The 16,458-nt window shown below is 35.1% G+C and overlaps 2 protein-coding genes across 3 annotated transcripts; both read left to right on the top strand.

Annotated features, from left to right (window-relative positions):
• The first annotated feature begins 899 nt into the window (after window positions 1–899).
• Window positions 900–2,008, top strand: LOC126588513 (uncharacterized). 2 transcript variants are annotated; one of them, XM_050253618.1, is made up of 2 exons: window positions 900–1,174; window positions 1,800–2,008. In XM_050253618.1, exons 1-2 carry the CDS (start codon window positions 916–918, stop codon window positions 1,928–1,930), a joined length of 390 nt encoding a protein of 129 aa, XP_050109575.1. In that variant the 5' UTR covers window positions 900–915; the 3' UTR covers window positions 1,931–2,008. The 2 variants fall into 2 exon arrangements, with proteins under 2 accessions (XP_050109575.1, XP_050109576.1); XM_050253619.1 differs by having other exon boundaries at window positions 900–1,202.
• Window positions 2,009–12,315: 10,307 nt separating this feature from the next.
• LOC126588502 (serine/threonine-protein kinase UCN-like) lies at window positions 12,316–14,012 on the top strand. Its single transcript, XM_050253600.1, has one exon. It carries the CDS (start codon window positions 12,591–12,593, stop codon window positions 13,821–13,823), a length of 1,233 nt encoding a protein of 410 aa, XP_050109557.1. The 5' UTR covers window positions 12,316–12,590; the 3' UTR covers window positions 13,824–14,012.
• The last annotated feature ends 2,446 nt before the right edge of the window (window positions 14,013–16,458 follow it).

Here is a 16,458-nt window from a genome sequence, read left to right as displayed (position 1 = left end):
TATAACGAGTCTCACTTTTGAGAAAGTTATACTTTTAAAAGAGTCTCATTAGCACATCTCATACTAGTATGATACATAAAGGATCCTAGATGGGAGGGAGTAAGAAATCTTCTCAAATTTGACTTTCGCATCGATTGATTCAACTTGAGCATATGAAATTTGTTTTATTTTATGGAGTGACCATAATCATTTCAACTCAACTAGGAGTCTAGGAACATGCATAAATAAAACTTACATTTCCAATTTAAATGTTCTAGAAACTGTATATGAACCAGGAATAATGTACAAATTAACCCTTGATAATATGTTTTATAGGACTTGTTTAGAAGTGTTTTTAAAATGATTGAAAACACTTTTGGTAAAATTGATTTTGAGTTCCAAAAGCACTTTAAATTTTATTGGAACAAACATCAGATATGTGCTTTACATAAGAAAAACAGAAAATTTCAATTAGATTCACAGAGAACAAGAGAACAAAACGGAGCAGCTCTTCTATATTTCATATATCTGCAGTTTGACCCATTACAGACACCTTTCATATACTTGCAATCTCAGTACATTGCCTATGAGATCACAGCTGTGCTTGTTCATCCAGACCTTAACCTCACCCCTAAATTTAAGACATACAAGTGTCCTGACTTGGTTTTACACAACAGACAAAGCACAATTTGAAAAACTAGTCGTTGCTAGTCAACTTGACACCTAAACATCCAAAATTAAAACAAGAAAGAAGCTTTTTTTTTTGGTCAATAACAAGAAAGAAGCTTGAATCAAACTAACCTTCAACAATTATATATACTTCCCAATATCCCATTTCGAATACCAAACTCCCCAGAGCAATCATTTTCATAGGCTAAAAAGCCAAAACCCTAGTATATTTCTCGCTGTCTAAACCAAAAACTAAATTACACCAATATGCCAGGGAAACGCTTGCGATTGGTTCGTTCCTCCACTAGCTTTGACGACATGAGTGTGCTCAATGAGCCGTTGCCGCCACCGGAGCTGCGGATGAAGATGAAGCCACCACGCTATCCAGCTAAGATTCTCATCGAAGGCGATAATGTGCCTCAGTTGGCAATTTTGACATTGCCGTCACCCTATATGAAGAAGGAGAACGATCGAGGACATATTGGAAACTTCCTGGATAGATGTAACTGCTGTAAGAAGATCCTTGGTGAGAAAGACAACATTTATATGTATAGGTACGTAAGTGCAATTGTAATTGCGTCTTTCAGAGTTACTGATGCTTTTATTATTTATTTGGTTCTTTAGCTAAATGAAAAATTAATGGGTAAATACACAAATATGTTTTAGATATTTTTTTCTTTAAACTCTCAAATAAATTATAAATTCAAACCTATGTATGTGGAGGAGTTAAGGTTTTAATTGGAGGATGTTGAAACGATAATTGCTTAACCATGAGGTAATATTCCATGCCGGCGCCATTGACCACATAGCTGTAGCGCCGCCCCTTTATATATTATCCCTCATATTAGATTCTGAGAAATGTTGAGGGAAGATTGTGTTGTTAGAAAGTAATGTAAAGTGATGATTGAATGATTGTTGTGTTTGGTTGCTAAGAAAATATGTGGAAATTGACGCAACAAATGTTTTCCTTGGTGTACATAATTAATACATGGAAGTTAATAAAGTTTCTGCTTGAGAAAAAAAAAAAAAAAAAAAAAGCTAAAGCGTGATGATAATACATAAATTGTCTACCTAAAATGTGTGTAATACTAACAATGATAATTATAATTTAATCAATGAAATATTAACCTATTGATGATGGGATATTGCAGTTCGTTGCGTGCATTTTGTAGCTCTGAGTGCCGTGACAGACAAATTAATGTGGACAAATTGTTATGGACTAGGCCAGGAAGATGAATTGGAGACAGTGACTGAGTCTTCAACAAAAAAAGAAAAGCCATAGCTATAGCACACAAGCAAATTCATCATAGTTAGAATCGTCAGCTCCGTATCAAAGTCATGATCGTCCCTATCATCAAACTACTCCACATTTCATGAATAGTCATCCCCTTTTTTTGGGAGAACCGTGCAATTTTTTCATATACAATGGTTTTTTTGGGAGAAGAAGTCCATCATTAGTTAGTTCGATCTGTAATTTCCTATATATTAGTGTGATAGCACATAGATAATCGTTTAATTAGCGTTTGAACATCATAAGAAATCATTGTTCCCTTCCAAGCTTCATAAATGAAAATATATATGTCCGTTTAACGTATCAACGAACTAAGCAATTGATTTCTGTTCTTCTAACTATACGGAATATATATACCAATTAATTTTTAGTCTAATAATATTTTTCTTTCTAATATGTGTATTGAATGAGATTTTAAAATAGAAATTTTCTAATTTGTTTGTTTTTTTTTTCAAATGATAGATTTTGTTAGATTAGATGTTAAATTAACCACCGACGAGGTTCAAACCCATACCGTCATGCAACGACTCAACACATTTCTACTATTATGGTAAAGAGTCACTTGCAAATGTATCATCACTTGGAACATATCAACTAGAGAAGTCCGTTTTGAACATGTCGTGTGTTGTTGGTTGGGCTTTCTTAAGTGGCTTATATTTTTGAGCCGAACCGAGCGAGATAGCGTGGCTCTTTTAGGGCTTTAAAGATTAGCCCACTGAACAAAATGTTAATTAAACATAATTTCATCACTTACAAAAGAAGAATGACTTGTATAGTATGGGTATACCGTGACAATGAAATAAGTACTTTAGATAAATAATAAGCGTCAACATTATAGTTAGCTGTGCTATACAAGTTCTTCTCCTACAAAAGACAATAAGAATGGTACTCTTGTATTAAAATGAAAAAACGAGGGGGAGATTAGAACAAGCTGCACCACAGAACACGTAACTAAATTTTGGACAATGTCAGCTTTTGTAGCATCAAAGAAAGCGTAATCATGCATGTTCAAGGTTTCATGGACTTTAGACCCCCTTCTTGTGGATTGCACAACCAACTGACCAAGTGCATGACTGAGTTGGTACTAAGCAAGGGAATCAAACTGAATACATACTACTTTAGAACATGAGCTAATTAATTTGATGATCGTCCCTTGCTTTATCTTAGAAGTTGTACAAACTAGAGGGTTGAGAAGAGAAGAGAAAAGAGGTTTCAATGAGAATGCGGAAGCGCCGGATCGTTTCTTGGCGAGGACCATGTGATAATTGAAGAAATGCAGCAGAAAATGTAGAAGAATTTAGAGAGAGCTCGAGAGTTTTGTGAATTATACTTTCTTGATTATCAAGTAACTATTTTTACAAAGGGTCTTATATACTAAACACTATGAAGCTTGCTAGTTAAGCTAACACAATGTGTAACCTCCTCATTTCGACAAACTACAATCCTAACGACCTTTATATAACAACCTTCCTTATCTATTGACATGTGGCACAATCTTGACTATTGTTTCCTCTTCACTTGGATCACTAGCTTTGATATTCTTACAATCCTCACAATCATAACAGGATTTCTGCTTATATCTTGTGTGTTGAGTATAAGTATGTGTTGAGAATAAACTCACATTGATGGGAGGAGGAACCTTGCATGGACTTATAAGTAAGTTGGGCTACTCCTCATATTGCCCATTGGTTTTATGGTGAAACCTCAACTTTCTTCTTAGTATTAGAGCAAGTTGTCCCATGTGTGCAGCCCAAGGTCACATGTTCTCTATGTCACCCTGTTTGTGTTGTCCATGTGTTAGGCTTGAGAATTCGCCACACCTAAGGCACATAACGGTGCATGTTGAGAATGAATCTCACATTCATATTATGATAAAACCTCAATTTTCTTCAATATGTCACTACAAGGATTAAAATATATGTAGAGTTACGTACGTAACGCACAATATAACTGATCCAAAATTAATTAGTAGTTGTTATGTTCCTCGACACGTTTAGATGCAAGGTTTGGAATATGTAAATTTTATGACATATTGCATTACTTGCGCTTCAAAACAAAATCTTACCAATAAAAAATTAACAGTATAATTAACAGATCAAGTTGATGAAAAGAAGCATTGCAGATTCAAATAACAATGCAAACTTATTATTTCCTTATTGGAAAGGAAATTCTAATCACTTACATACCTACCTTTCCTAAGTCACCTCGGTATATATAATTATTTTATACAAATTGTTAATTATTAGTATAATCAAGAGGTTATAATCTTATACTAGCTACTACTTAATCATGAAACTAAAAATAATTATAACAATAATCATAATGCCATTGCTTCTTTAATAATTGGAAAAAAAAAAGGAAAAGAAATTAGGATAACATGATTATAATTAAGATAACATGTGTAGGGCTCGTCAAGAAAGTGCTTTTAAATTACTGAAAATGATTGTAGAGAAAATATTTTCCAGTTACAAACACAAAACACTTAAAATGTTTTTCCAGGATTAACTTGCATTTTTACTATGGGTTAATTCCAAAATATTTTCTCTAAATTTTTTTTTTCAATCATTTAAAATCACTTCCCAAACGAGCCGTTGACACGTTCTCTACTCCATTGGCAATGTATCCTAATCGTTTGTAATGATATTCTACTTGAATTCATTCATGTTATCAACCTCCACAATAATAACCATAATAATTAAATACCCAAAAAACGAAAAAAGTAGAGAAAGAAAAAAGGCTACCAAAAGCAGAGTGATCAGCTGGCTCTCCCCTTTTTCCAGTAGTGAGAGTGTGGTGGCACAAACGTACTAAAACTATCGATATCGTCTTTGTTCATCATGAAAATGCCCAAGCATACGAGTTGGATGCAACTAGCTGCACACAACAGATAAATTTTTGCAGAATCGTCATGCTCCATGAGAAAGCATGCAAAATAACCGTACCATATTTCAGTGCTTTTCTCATTTTCTGACAGTTGATCGAGCACAGGTCCACTATGTCTATGTATGAATTAGCTTGAATACAAATTTTATGAACCTTCTTAAGCATCTTCAAGAGATTAGTTATATCACTTTGCACAGCTATTTGAACTGAAAAAACCCAAAAACCTTGTTCTGAGAAACTAGTTATACCTCAAGTTAAAATAGCTATTCTTTGCATTCTTCATCCTTTGCCCCAATCTCCACTACCTCCCACGTTATTAAACTAAAAAAAGATCTATAATTACTCAAAATAGCTAGTGTTGTTGGAGATGCTAAGTTAAAATGGGTAGCCAAAATAGTTTTTGGAGTTTGAATACCAACTAAATTAACAAAATTGTAACACTAGTTGTTGGAGATGCTTTGTTTGGGGGTCCCTTCACGATCAAGGAGATTGTGCAATCATTTGGTGTAACAAATAAAACAGAATATATGTTTTAAATAAGAGGAAATTGGAGTAAGGATTCCTAAATTTTGATCCAATTAGAGTTTTGGTTTCTGAACTATAAAAATCTGTTAGTATTGGTCCATGAACTTATCACAAATCACAATAATGTGGAATAATGCCCCTTTTGAGCAACCTCTTTAAAACTTCCGTCCAAAGTAGTAAAGGTGTTTAAGTGGAAGATAAGAGATAAGAGTTCTAATGGTATTACACTAAATAACCATTACTTTGTATTGTGAGGAATTTAAAGATTAATATTCGCGAATTTTTAATTCTAGTGCGCCCAAAACTCCTTATACAAAACAGAAAACAAAAGAACCATAAAAACTTCATTCTTTCATAGGCTAGCTAGAAGTGATACATAATATGTCATGTTGTGAAATTATGAATTTAATTTGTTGAATGATTTTATGAGTTTTTTATATAAGATATCATACTGTTCATCTATACTATAATATGACTAATATATATATAACATACACACACACACACACACTTGTGTGTGTAATACATACTGTAATGTTAATTCATGCACACGCAAATAGTTAGGTAATGGTCTAGCTCTTACCAGTCCCCTGCTTCTTACTTGTATTTTACATTTGATTACTGAAATCAATCACAAAAGCAATTAAGAATTCTTGTCTATATATAAACTCTCTACAAGGTTTTTCAAATGAATAAAGGTAATGGGTTTCTTTTGATGGTGGAATCATGGCCGACAAGGGCATCATCGAGTATGAAAAGCTATTTTCTTTAAAGTTATCTATGTTCCAAACTTTGACATGGGTGGAGGAATATAATTAGTAGTTTCTCTTATTTCCTTTCACTTTTGAGCTTAGGTGGAAGTTGCATTTTCTCCCACCAAATGATGGCAGACAGGAACACATCTAATGAAACTTCAAAGGTGGAATTTATAAGGGAGATTTTAAACAATTCTGGGTGGGGCTATAGTGTTCCCAACATATATTGACTCAAAAGATAAACCCTAAAAGAAAACAGTGAACAAAGATTTTGTGTAACCTAAAGTTGGAATACACGGGGTAGGTTTTAGGTGATCCTTTTTCCAAAGAATTCCTTGTTTATTGTTGGCGATGGCTTAACATCAAAATCACATCATAATTTCTCCTTCTCTATCACAACACAAGCAAACACATCACCCCACACAAACACACCCCCACCTCCTTCAGCCTGCTAAAAGATCTTGGAGGATTAACCTTATATATGGTTCCTATATCTTGCCAGCAAAACTGCATTGTCCATGACGTAATTGTCATAGAAATCATACATCACTGCCATAAAATACTATTTTCCCGACGAACCAAATTTTGTTGGACAAACTTTCTTTGCCCGACGAAATTTAAATTTGGTTGCACAAAATAAGGAAACGTTCAATATTTTTTTCATCATGTCCAATATTATGTATATTTCATTGACAGACTAGTACGTTTTTCTATCTGTTTGAGGTATGCAAATGCACAATGAGCTGAAGTATATACTCAAAGTAGTATATAGATAATTTATTAGGTAGGAGATTTTGGTTGAGTGGTTCTATTGGAGAATGTCATGCACCTCCATGTCGTCTAACTAGTTGCTTCATCTCCCCTTTATATAGTCATCAACTACCATCACTGTCATTAACCTCATCCAATCCAAAGATTGTCAAATATTTAAAACCCTATTTGTCTATTAAATTGTAATGAAACTCCAAATAAGTCCTATAATAAATACTAAGGGAAAATTAGGCTCACATCCTTCTTGTTATTACTCCATTGATTAAAATCCTATTCATTTTCAATTTTTGATCAAGGTCCTTGGGTATTAATAACATCATTAATTATTTGAATAATAAAATATTTATATTTTTAAATATATTCCTTTAATGTTAAAAATGTTACAATTAATATATTTATATTTATGGTTAATTTTTTTTTATCATATTTTTTTTTAGTTTGTACCTATTTTTAGTTTGCAAATATTTTTTAACTTGTACCAATTTTCTTTTCATTTTTAATTTGTACCCATATATTAGTTTCTTTTTGTGCCCATATTTTTCAAAGTTTTATTTATGTTTGTATCCATGTGTATACCGTCACGTAACATTATATATTTAATCAATGATAGAAAAATTACATATGGTATATTTATGATTTATGCCTAAACTTTGTATTATATATTTATATTTTTAGTTTGTACCCACTTTTAATTTGCAAACTATTTTTTTTTTAAATTTGTAGTATTTTCTTCTTAATTTTATTTTGTACCAATGTATTAATTTCTTTTAGCACCTATATTTTTAAAAATTCATTTGTATTCATAATTTTTAATCTTTTATCTGTACCTTAATTTATTTCTAATGTACCCATTCTTCTTTATTAATGTACCACTTTATTATATGTGAAATGTACCAATAAAAAAATTCAAACATTTTGATTGAATAAATGGATAAAAACTATGTAAAAATAAGAAATAATAAATGGCAAAAGAATGTATCCATAATGTTAAAAAAATCCCTCAATATATGTATCCATAGTGTTAAAAATCCCTCATTATAATACTGTTAGAAACGGTTACAATAAAAAAATTCAAACATTTTGAGTGAATAAATGGATAAAAACTATGTAAAAATAAGAAATAATAAATGGCAGAAGAATGTATCCATAGTGTTAAAAAAATTGGTACATTTTACAAAAAAATTGGTACATTTCACATATAATAAGGTGGTATATTTTATTATTCAAATAATTAATGATGTAATTAATACCCAAGGACATTGATGAAAAAAATGAAAATGAATAGGGTTTTAATCAATGGAGTAATAAAAAGAAGGATGTGAACCTAATTTTCCCAAATACTAAACATAATTATTAAATTATAGTAGTCCTCTAGTTTGTAGCCATCATGACAATCTTTATTTCATCAATTAATAAAATTATATTCGTTGTAATTGATTTGTTAGTTAGTTTGTTACTCTTCGTATATAAAATTGTATGCATACTTTTTAACTTTTCTAATAAATATAAGAATCCTTATAAGTCTAGGTTTAACTCTCTCCAGTTCATCCAACTCCCTCTTAGAGCAGCTCCAATGGGAGCTCGTGCTCGAGGTACAGTGGGCGGAACATGGCTTGATTGCCCGAGTGGGGAGGTCCAGTGTGTGCTGGCGAGCGAGACCGAGTGGGCCCGAGGGAGAGGCCTGGCAGGAGTTGCTAACCCAAGAGCCCGAGGTGGAGGTGATGCACATTGACGTTAGGGTGAAGATGCATGGATTTTCCCGTCCGGGAGGAGCTTGAGTCTCGGTTCTGGTCGTCGGACATCATCTCATAGAGGGTTTGGGACTGGATCGATCGAATCAGAGGCTGATTTGACTTGGCGAGTTGCGACGACAGCGGTTAGGGAGAATAAGGGTAGGAGAGGGGCTTGGAGGGCAAGGAGGTGGGGGAATAGAGCTTGGAGAGGGATCTTGACGGCGAGAAGGAGAGGGTTTGACTGGAGATGAAGCCCTGTTTGATCATGGTGGAGACCTCCCTTGATTTCAGCGCGTTCTTGGCTGCCATTGGAGGGGTGGAGATGCAAATGACAATTACTGTTCATTAAGAGCAGTTATTGTTCACTAGGTGGATTGAATAGTGAATAGCCCGGGGGGGGCCTTAGCAACGGTGGAACTGCTCTTAGACTGGTCATGGACTGACGCAATGATGCATATATATTCTTTCCCTCACCCAAAGGTAAATACCTTTTTTAAATAGAACCACCGGTGAAAGCAAACACACAACACATTGTCCCTATCTACATGTCATGCCCATTGTCTCTCTATATACCCTTAGATTATGTGACACTCCTATGAACATCACATTCAAGGCCCCCCAAAGAAATACGAACAACATAAAAGACAAGGGTTTAGCTTCACTTGTGAGTAATATAGCCAAAGTTCATGAAGGGCAGTCCTTAATCTATGGACCCAGCTTAACGCGACATACGACATTTCCCTAAATTTGATCAAACGTATTCTAATTAAGCAAATCATTATATGTTGGCTAACTAATTAAGAAAGGTATTCATCTTATCTAATACTAATTGGTAGTGCAGCACACATGATCACTTTAATTAAAAATGAAAATAACATAATTTAAAGAGAGAATATTTTTTTTTTAAATTGGGTAAAGTTAAATCTCGATGAATTTAATAAAGTGGAGAATATATCTATACATAAAATAATTGGATATATAGATTAAGCGCTAATCAGTTATTAACTCAACATGACGCTAATCACTCGTATGAGTTATAATATTTATATAATCTAAACCAATCATGATATTTCCAAATTGAGTCAAATTTTTGCAAGAATGAAGACCAAAAAAATGAGATGTTCAAATCGTGAGATTATTTTGTGAAAATATATAAATTATTGGTTAGTGCCGTATTAAGTTACTAACCAGCGTTTCAGTACTCTGCCTAAAATAAAGTATAAAGAATGTAGCATTTCAAAAATTAATACAATGAGTAAGAGAATAGGAAGGTGGCGACCGATCGATGACTTTCCAACAACAAACCATGGAAGCTTATAACAAAGAATAGAGTGCACGTTGAGATTTTTCCTTAGATCATGGCAGCTCCCATGTGAGAACCCTACGTTCAAACAGTTTTCTTTGTCATTTCATTTGGCTCTATGCATTTTCTTGTTTTTGTCTTACACGTGTGTCCTCATTTCTTTTGCTTTCTTGGAGAAAAGATCCCGTCCACTTAACCAACTCAATGCACCAAGACACCGAAATTTGTAGAAATTTTTAAATGTGCTGAGAAACACAGCTCAATACATCATGTATCATAATACAAATTGTTGAAAAATTTCATTTTTAAAGTATTCAACCACTTGTGTTATGACATTTGATGTACCAGACTATGTTTTTGACACACTGAAAATCTCTCCTCAATTTGGTATAATTGTTATATTTGTAATGGTAAAAGCACCGAGTGCAATTATTTATATATAAATAAATACAGCCGAAATTAGATGATATTTAGTACCTAAGTTGGCCCCCTCTGAAATCCTACGCACTAAGTAGAAACCTACGTGCAAAACATGACTTAATTACTATAAAGATGTTTCAAAATAATTTGTATCTTATGGACTGAAAAAAAATTTTGCTTCACAGTTATTAATTTAAGTTGCGGTGTTGCATGCATGAAACAATTATGTAAGTTACGTTAAAACAACAAAATGCGTGATAAAGACTAAAACGGGATGTTCACCAGATAAAAAAAGTAAAAAAGAAAAAAAGACTAAAACGGGATCAGCGCACTACTTATACAACTTCGTGCCACATGTAATACGAATGTTGGTCTCGTGATGTGCTACGAAACAAACCAAGTTAACCAACACAGGTGCGATAACATTTCTATTGAATTTGAAATAATCTGTAAGGAATTGTTATTAGTGTTCTAAAAATTTCATTCTATACTCCTTACAAATGTATTACTTTTACTTATAAAAAGTTTGTAGTGAAAAAAAAAACGAGATTTTTAAGTACCAATAACAATTCGTTATATATATTACAAATATCAAGCATTCTGATGTCTTATTGTTGACCCCTTTTTAAAATATTTCCATACATTTCCACTAACGAATAAATGAATATTGATATAGGTACTTATACATATCTACCCCACTCTATTTCCTTAGCTAGAACATGACCAAACTCATAAGTTGGTGCGAGTTCGCTAAAATTAATTTGTTATTTTAGTAAAAAAGTTAAGAACCACCATATTTTGTTTTAACAAAAAAGGGCCCAAGTGGTGGCCGCTTCGTCACTGCAGTTCACCTTTTCTCGGGGAGGGTGGGTCGAAAAAACTCACAATGGTATTTCATCATCTCTCTACTCATGACTATTGTGTAATTCAACTGTGCTAGGAATCGAACCCAATGACATAGAAAATACGAACCTGAAATTCGTTCCAAATCACTGAGTCACCCCATAGTGGTTTAAGAACAACCCTACTAAATCAACAACAGGAAACTTGTAGATTTATAAAGTAATGGATGAACAGAAAAATGCAAGTGTATTTGTACAAATGCTTTTCGAAAAAGAAAAAGGTTGAGTCAATAGGTTACTAGAGTTGGATTCTTTTTTTCTTTTCTTTTTGGTGAGAACTATAGCTGGATTCTCTACTTATTTTGTTCTTACTCAACTTTTGATGAAGGCATATTACTCTACAAATCTGTAACGATTTTGATTCAATATTTTCAATTCTACAATTAAACCCTAAAATACAAATAAGAGTTACTAGATTTGTGACTATAACTCACTAAATATTCTATTTTCCACAGCTAAAAGACTAAGCATTGCATTTTAACCGCAGATATGGTCAAATTGAAAGTTAAGGACAATACTATACAGCTGATTTTGTAAGACAAATATAGAATCTTTTACTCAGTAAACATGAATGGAAATTTCTTTAAAAGTCTTACGTATAAGTGTATATGTACGTGCAAACCCACTATGCACGCTATTTATAGGTTTTTTTTTTCTTAATTCGAGTGATTTTTTTTATTTATACAGAAGTTTTGAAATGAAGAATCGAACTTGAGACTTTGATGGTAAAGTAGATATTTTTAGTCTAAATTAAGAGAAGGAAAGTTGATTTTAAGTGTATGGACATCTCACTCTTTGCTCTAACCAACAATTGACTACACATGTCTCTGCATGCTATTTTAATCTCTGGACTAGGAAAAACACAAAAATGAGTTGTATAACTACGTGTAAACCCAATACGCATGTTATTTATAGGCCTTTCTTTTTTCAATTCGAATGTATTTACAGAAGTTTGGAAATAAAGAATCGAACTTGAGACATCCATTGTAAAAGTAGATACTTTTAATCTAAATTAAGAAGAAGAAATTTGATTTTAAGCGTATGAACATCTCACTCTTCGTTCTAACTAGTTTAACTACATCCGTCTATGCATGCTATTTTAACATCTGAATTGGGAAAAACACAAAAAAGAGTTAAAATTAAAAATTAAAAATACACACACAACTTCATCAATCAATCACTAGCCAAAAATACGCGAAAAACCCGAAACAAAAAAAGAAAAAGAAACCAAAACAAAAGAAACGAAGTTCGCACCATCCCTTCCCTTTCCCTCCTTATATAAGCCAAAAACCAACGCTCAAAACCATCTCTCTCTTTCCGCTGTCTCTTCCCTCTCCCTCAGTCTTTCTAGAACCAGCCATGGACGACTCGCCCTCACCATCCGAAACCTCGCCGGAGCTCGATCTCGAAAACCTCAGGGCCCTTAAAGTCTTAGGCAAGGGAGCAATGGGCACCGTTTTCTTAGTCCACCACCCGTCATCCGACCCCTCCGCCCGCCGCCCGTTCGCTCTCAAAGTCGTCGACAAGTCCGCCCTCCGCTCCAAGCTAGACGCCGAGCGCCGCGCCCGTTGGGAAATCCAGGTCCTGACCAGACTATCCAGCCCGAACCCGCACCCGTTTCTACCCTCCATCATGGGGTCGTTCGAGTCCGACGAGTTCATGGGATGGGCTGTCCCTTACTGCCCCGGCGGCGACCTCAACGTACTCCGATACCGCCAAAACGACCACGTTTTCTCCCCCGCCGTGATCCGATTTTACTTGGCGGAGATTGTCTGCGCGCTCGACCACCTCCATAGCATGGGGATCGCCTACCGAGATTTAAAGCCCGAAAATGTACTCATTCAACAGTCCGGTCACGTGACACTCACGGACTTCGATCTCTCGATAAGCCTCAAGCACCGGACCGTCAAACCAAACGACGCCGTTACGGAAATCGAAGCCCCGGAGGTCCGCCGCAAACACCGGCGGAACCTGACACGTTGGATAACGATTATAAACGACAATCACAAGAACAGCGGCGGTGGGAAGGGGCTGAAGAAGGCCAAGTCGGCCCGAGTCAGCCCGGTGAGTCGACGGAAGCCGAGTTTTTCGGACGGCGAGCGAGCGAACTCGTTTGTCGGGACGGAGGAGTACGTGTCCCCCGAGGTGGTGCGTGGGGAGGGCCACGAGTTCACTGTGGACTGGTGGGCCTTAGGAATTCTAACTTACGAGGCGTTGTACGGTACGACGCCGTTCAAGGGGAAGAACCGGAAGGAGACGTTTCGGAACATCCTGACGAAGACACCGGAGTTTATCGGGAAGCGGACGGCTCTAACGGACTTGATCGAGCGGCTGTTAAACAAGGACCCCACAAAGCGGCTGGGGTACCACCGGGGCGCGTGCGAGATCAAGGAGCATGAGTTCTTTCGCGGGGTCCGGTGGGACCTGCTGACGGAGGTTTTGCGGCCACCGTGCATTCCGTCGCGGGAGGATGGTGATTTAACGGAGAAAGCCACGGCTGGAGGGGGAGTCAGCGTGAGGGAGTATTTTCAAAAGTTACGGTCTCCGCCGTCGATGCCGCCGTCGCCGGATTACCAATTGACCGAGTTCTGACGCACGTGTGGGAGTTGGTGTGCATGTGTAAGGAGAAATACATGCAGAAGTAGGTAACAAAAAAAGTGTATCCTCTGTATATAATAACGGTAGATGGGCTGTAACTTTAAATAGTAATAGACAATAGTTAGCAATAGACTTGTACGATATACGAATTCAAAACGGTGTATAACCTTATTTTCCGGGGTATTTTTTACTCGTGCCACGGCGGCGGTTGTTTGCCACGCTCTAAACTTTTGTTGTTGTAGAAGCGGAATGAATAAAATCTCATTAATCTATCTTAATTAAGTTAGGAGTTATTTTTCCTTACATAAGAAATCGAAAACTTGGCTTGAAAACGCTAATCTAATGGTGTATAGACAGCCGAATTTTGACGATCTCCAAGTACTTGTTCAAACACCAGTGCATCACGTACGTAATTCACCCTGATCTAAACCATTCTTTCTTTAACTTGAGGTTACAGTTCATTCAATTATTCGCGCACGAAGTTTTGTTTGAATGCAAAGAAAAAGGGGTGATAAGATGGGTAAAGTTCGAGCTTTGATTACAAGTTAAAAAAGGTTGTTTTGAAATTGGAAAACCCTTTGTCTAAGGTTCGTTTAACTTCAACTTTACTATGCTTTGATTCTTTTGTTTTTGTTTGATAAAAGTTTAGAGGGAGGGGAGGCTATCCCATCTCAGGATTAGGGCATACTATAAGTCTTTTTGAGGACCTACAGAGGGGGTCTTAGCTTCTCTTTTGATTCTACAAATCGTCTACCAAGAGAAATTGTTGACAGCGAGTCTTGGACTAGCAAAGAGAACGATTCTTATCAACTCAACAAACCTCGTTGGCTAACATGATTTGATTCATTACATTACAAGGAAAAACACATCTTTCTTGAGTGAAAAGTTATTGGTAGGGTCAAGAATTATAATTGACATCATTTTACTCACCAAAAAGATAATTATAGTAACAACTATTTTTGTTCCGTGAAGAGTGGTATATGCCAATTCACGGATGATCATCATAATTAGAAAACTATATATAGTTGGACTAGAAATCATGAATGGCCATTCCTTTTACACGTGCTCAAGCTCATTGGCTTTGAGTGCTTAAATTGATCCATTTTTTATATTGTGTTAGTTTTACTAGTTTCTCTACAGTATGTAAATTTGGATTTAGCCAAGTTTATTTTTACTAGTTTATGGTATGTAAACTTCAAGTTATGTAAGTTGGTCAGAGCAATATACTCTCTTATCTGTACTTAAATTTGAATTTCCCTTCTTTTAGTTAGATGAGTTTAGTGTAAAATATCACTTGTACAAAAAAGAAAACTTGTTTCTAGTCTACATCTCCACTTTAGTTAAGCAGATTTTATGAGTTTGATACTGAATTGTGACGATCTATTGCAATGACATATCATTATAGTGGGCGGATTAACATGTCATAACATTATCTTTATAAATATCTTATTATTTGTCCCAAAAAAAAAAACTTGTATTCATTTCTAATGCTGGTTTAAATCTCTCTAAGCCAAAAGATTATAAATAAACTAAAGAGGTTACTTGTATAAAGATGATCACTTTGGACACAAAAAAGGTGAGAGCTTATGTTATGATTAGGGGACAAAATGTTCTTAAATCACGCTGTTTATTAGTAGATTATGGTCTTAATTAGTTCCAACTTTACCAGTAATTCATACGACTTTAATCCATGGCGCCCGATAGAGAGTTGTATTAGTAATGATTACAACTTTGCCAATAAAAATTGCAATTGTTCAACTTGAAGATGAAATTTTAGTTGTGCGGGAAACACGATCCGGTACATCAAGTGTCATAATACAAGCAATTTGATACTCGAAACAAATTTTTTTTTAACCATTTATATTATAATACTTAGTGTGCCAGGCCGTGTTTTCGGTGACCTGAAAATTTTCTCCAACTTAGAAAATGAAGTATTGGTTGGCAAAGAATTAGGGTTAAATTAGCATAATATTCAGAGCCAGTGAGCCACCAGCTGAATAATTTGCCAGTAAATCCATGCATGGACCATTTGTTGGTAAAGGCCTGAAGGGTGCAATTGAATATAATTTGATAATGAGGGGAAAATATGGAAAATCCCAAAAGCACGTGATCGATTATTTTCCGATAATACAGGGACCACTCGTGTGCAAAAAACAATAAAGTTTACTAGCTTTGGGCACTGTTGCAACTCAGCTTTTACCAGCAAGTGGATGAAATAGTTAGCCTTTAAAAATGGCGGTCTGCAAACTTTCCAAGGACAAGATAGAGAAGATAGTGGCAGTGGTAATTGTTTTTAGAGGATTTTGCACTAACATATATAGTAGTAGTGGACGAGAAGATAATGCTTTGGAGATTGTAACAGTGAATCTGTCAGTGAGCTTTTTTCTAATGACGGTTTAATGCAGATACAGTTAAATTTCTGTAAATTAATAACTTTGAAACTAAGATAAACTTATTAATTTACTAGGCCATTGCCAGTTGCCACCTCCCTCACCTGGGTAAATTTATTAATTTAACGAATATTAAATATTGCGTATTTAGTTTCTTGTTTTACAAAATAACAATTCTATGTATTTGTTTAACTAAGTAAAATGTATAAATTTACTATTTTTTTTTTCAAAAATAGATT

The sequence above is a fragment of the Malus sylvestris genome, chromosome 11, assembly GCF_916048215.2.
Source record: "Malus sylvestris chromosome 11, drMalSylv7.2, whole genome shotgun sequence".
Taxonomy (NCBI): domain Eukaryota; kingdom Viridiplantae; phylum Streptophyta; class Magnoliopsida; order Rosales; family Rosaceae; genus Malus; species Malus sylvestris.
This window is presented reverse-complemented; position numbering and strand designations above follow the sequence as displayed.

Excerpts from the sequence above, each read along its gene's own strand:
- LOC126588513 (XM_050253618.1), top strand. The coding sequence starts at position 916 with ATGCCAGGGAAACGCTTGCGATTGGTTCGTTCCTCCACTAGCTTTGAC. Across the intron at positions 1,175-1,799 it reads CTGCTGTAAGAAGATCCTTG|TTCGTTGCGTGCATTTTGTA; the intron begins GTGAGAAAGACA and ends GGGATATTGCAG.
- LOC126588502 (XM_050253600.1), top strand. The coding sequence starts at position 12,591 with ATGGACGACTCGCCCTCACCATCCGAAACCTCGCCGGAGCTCGATCTC.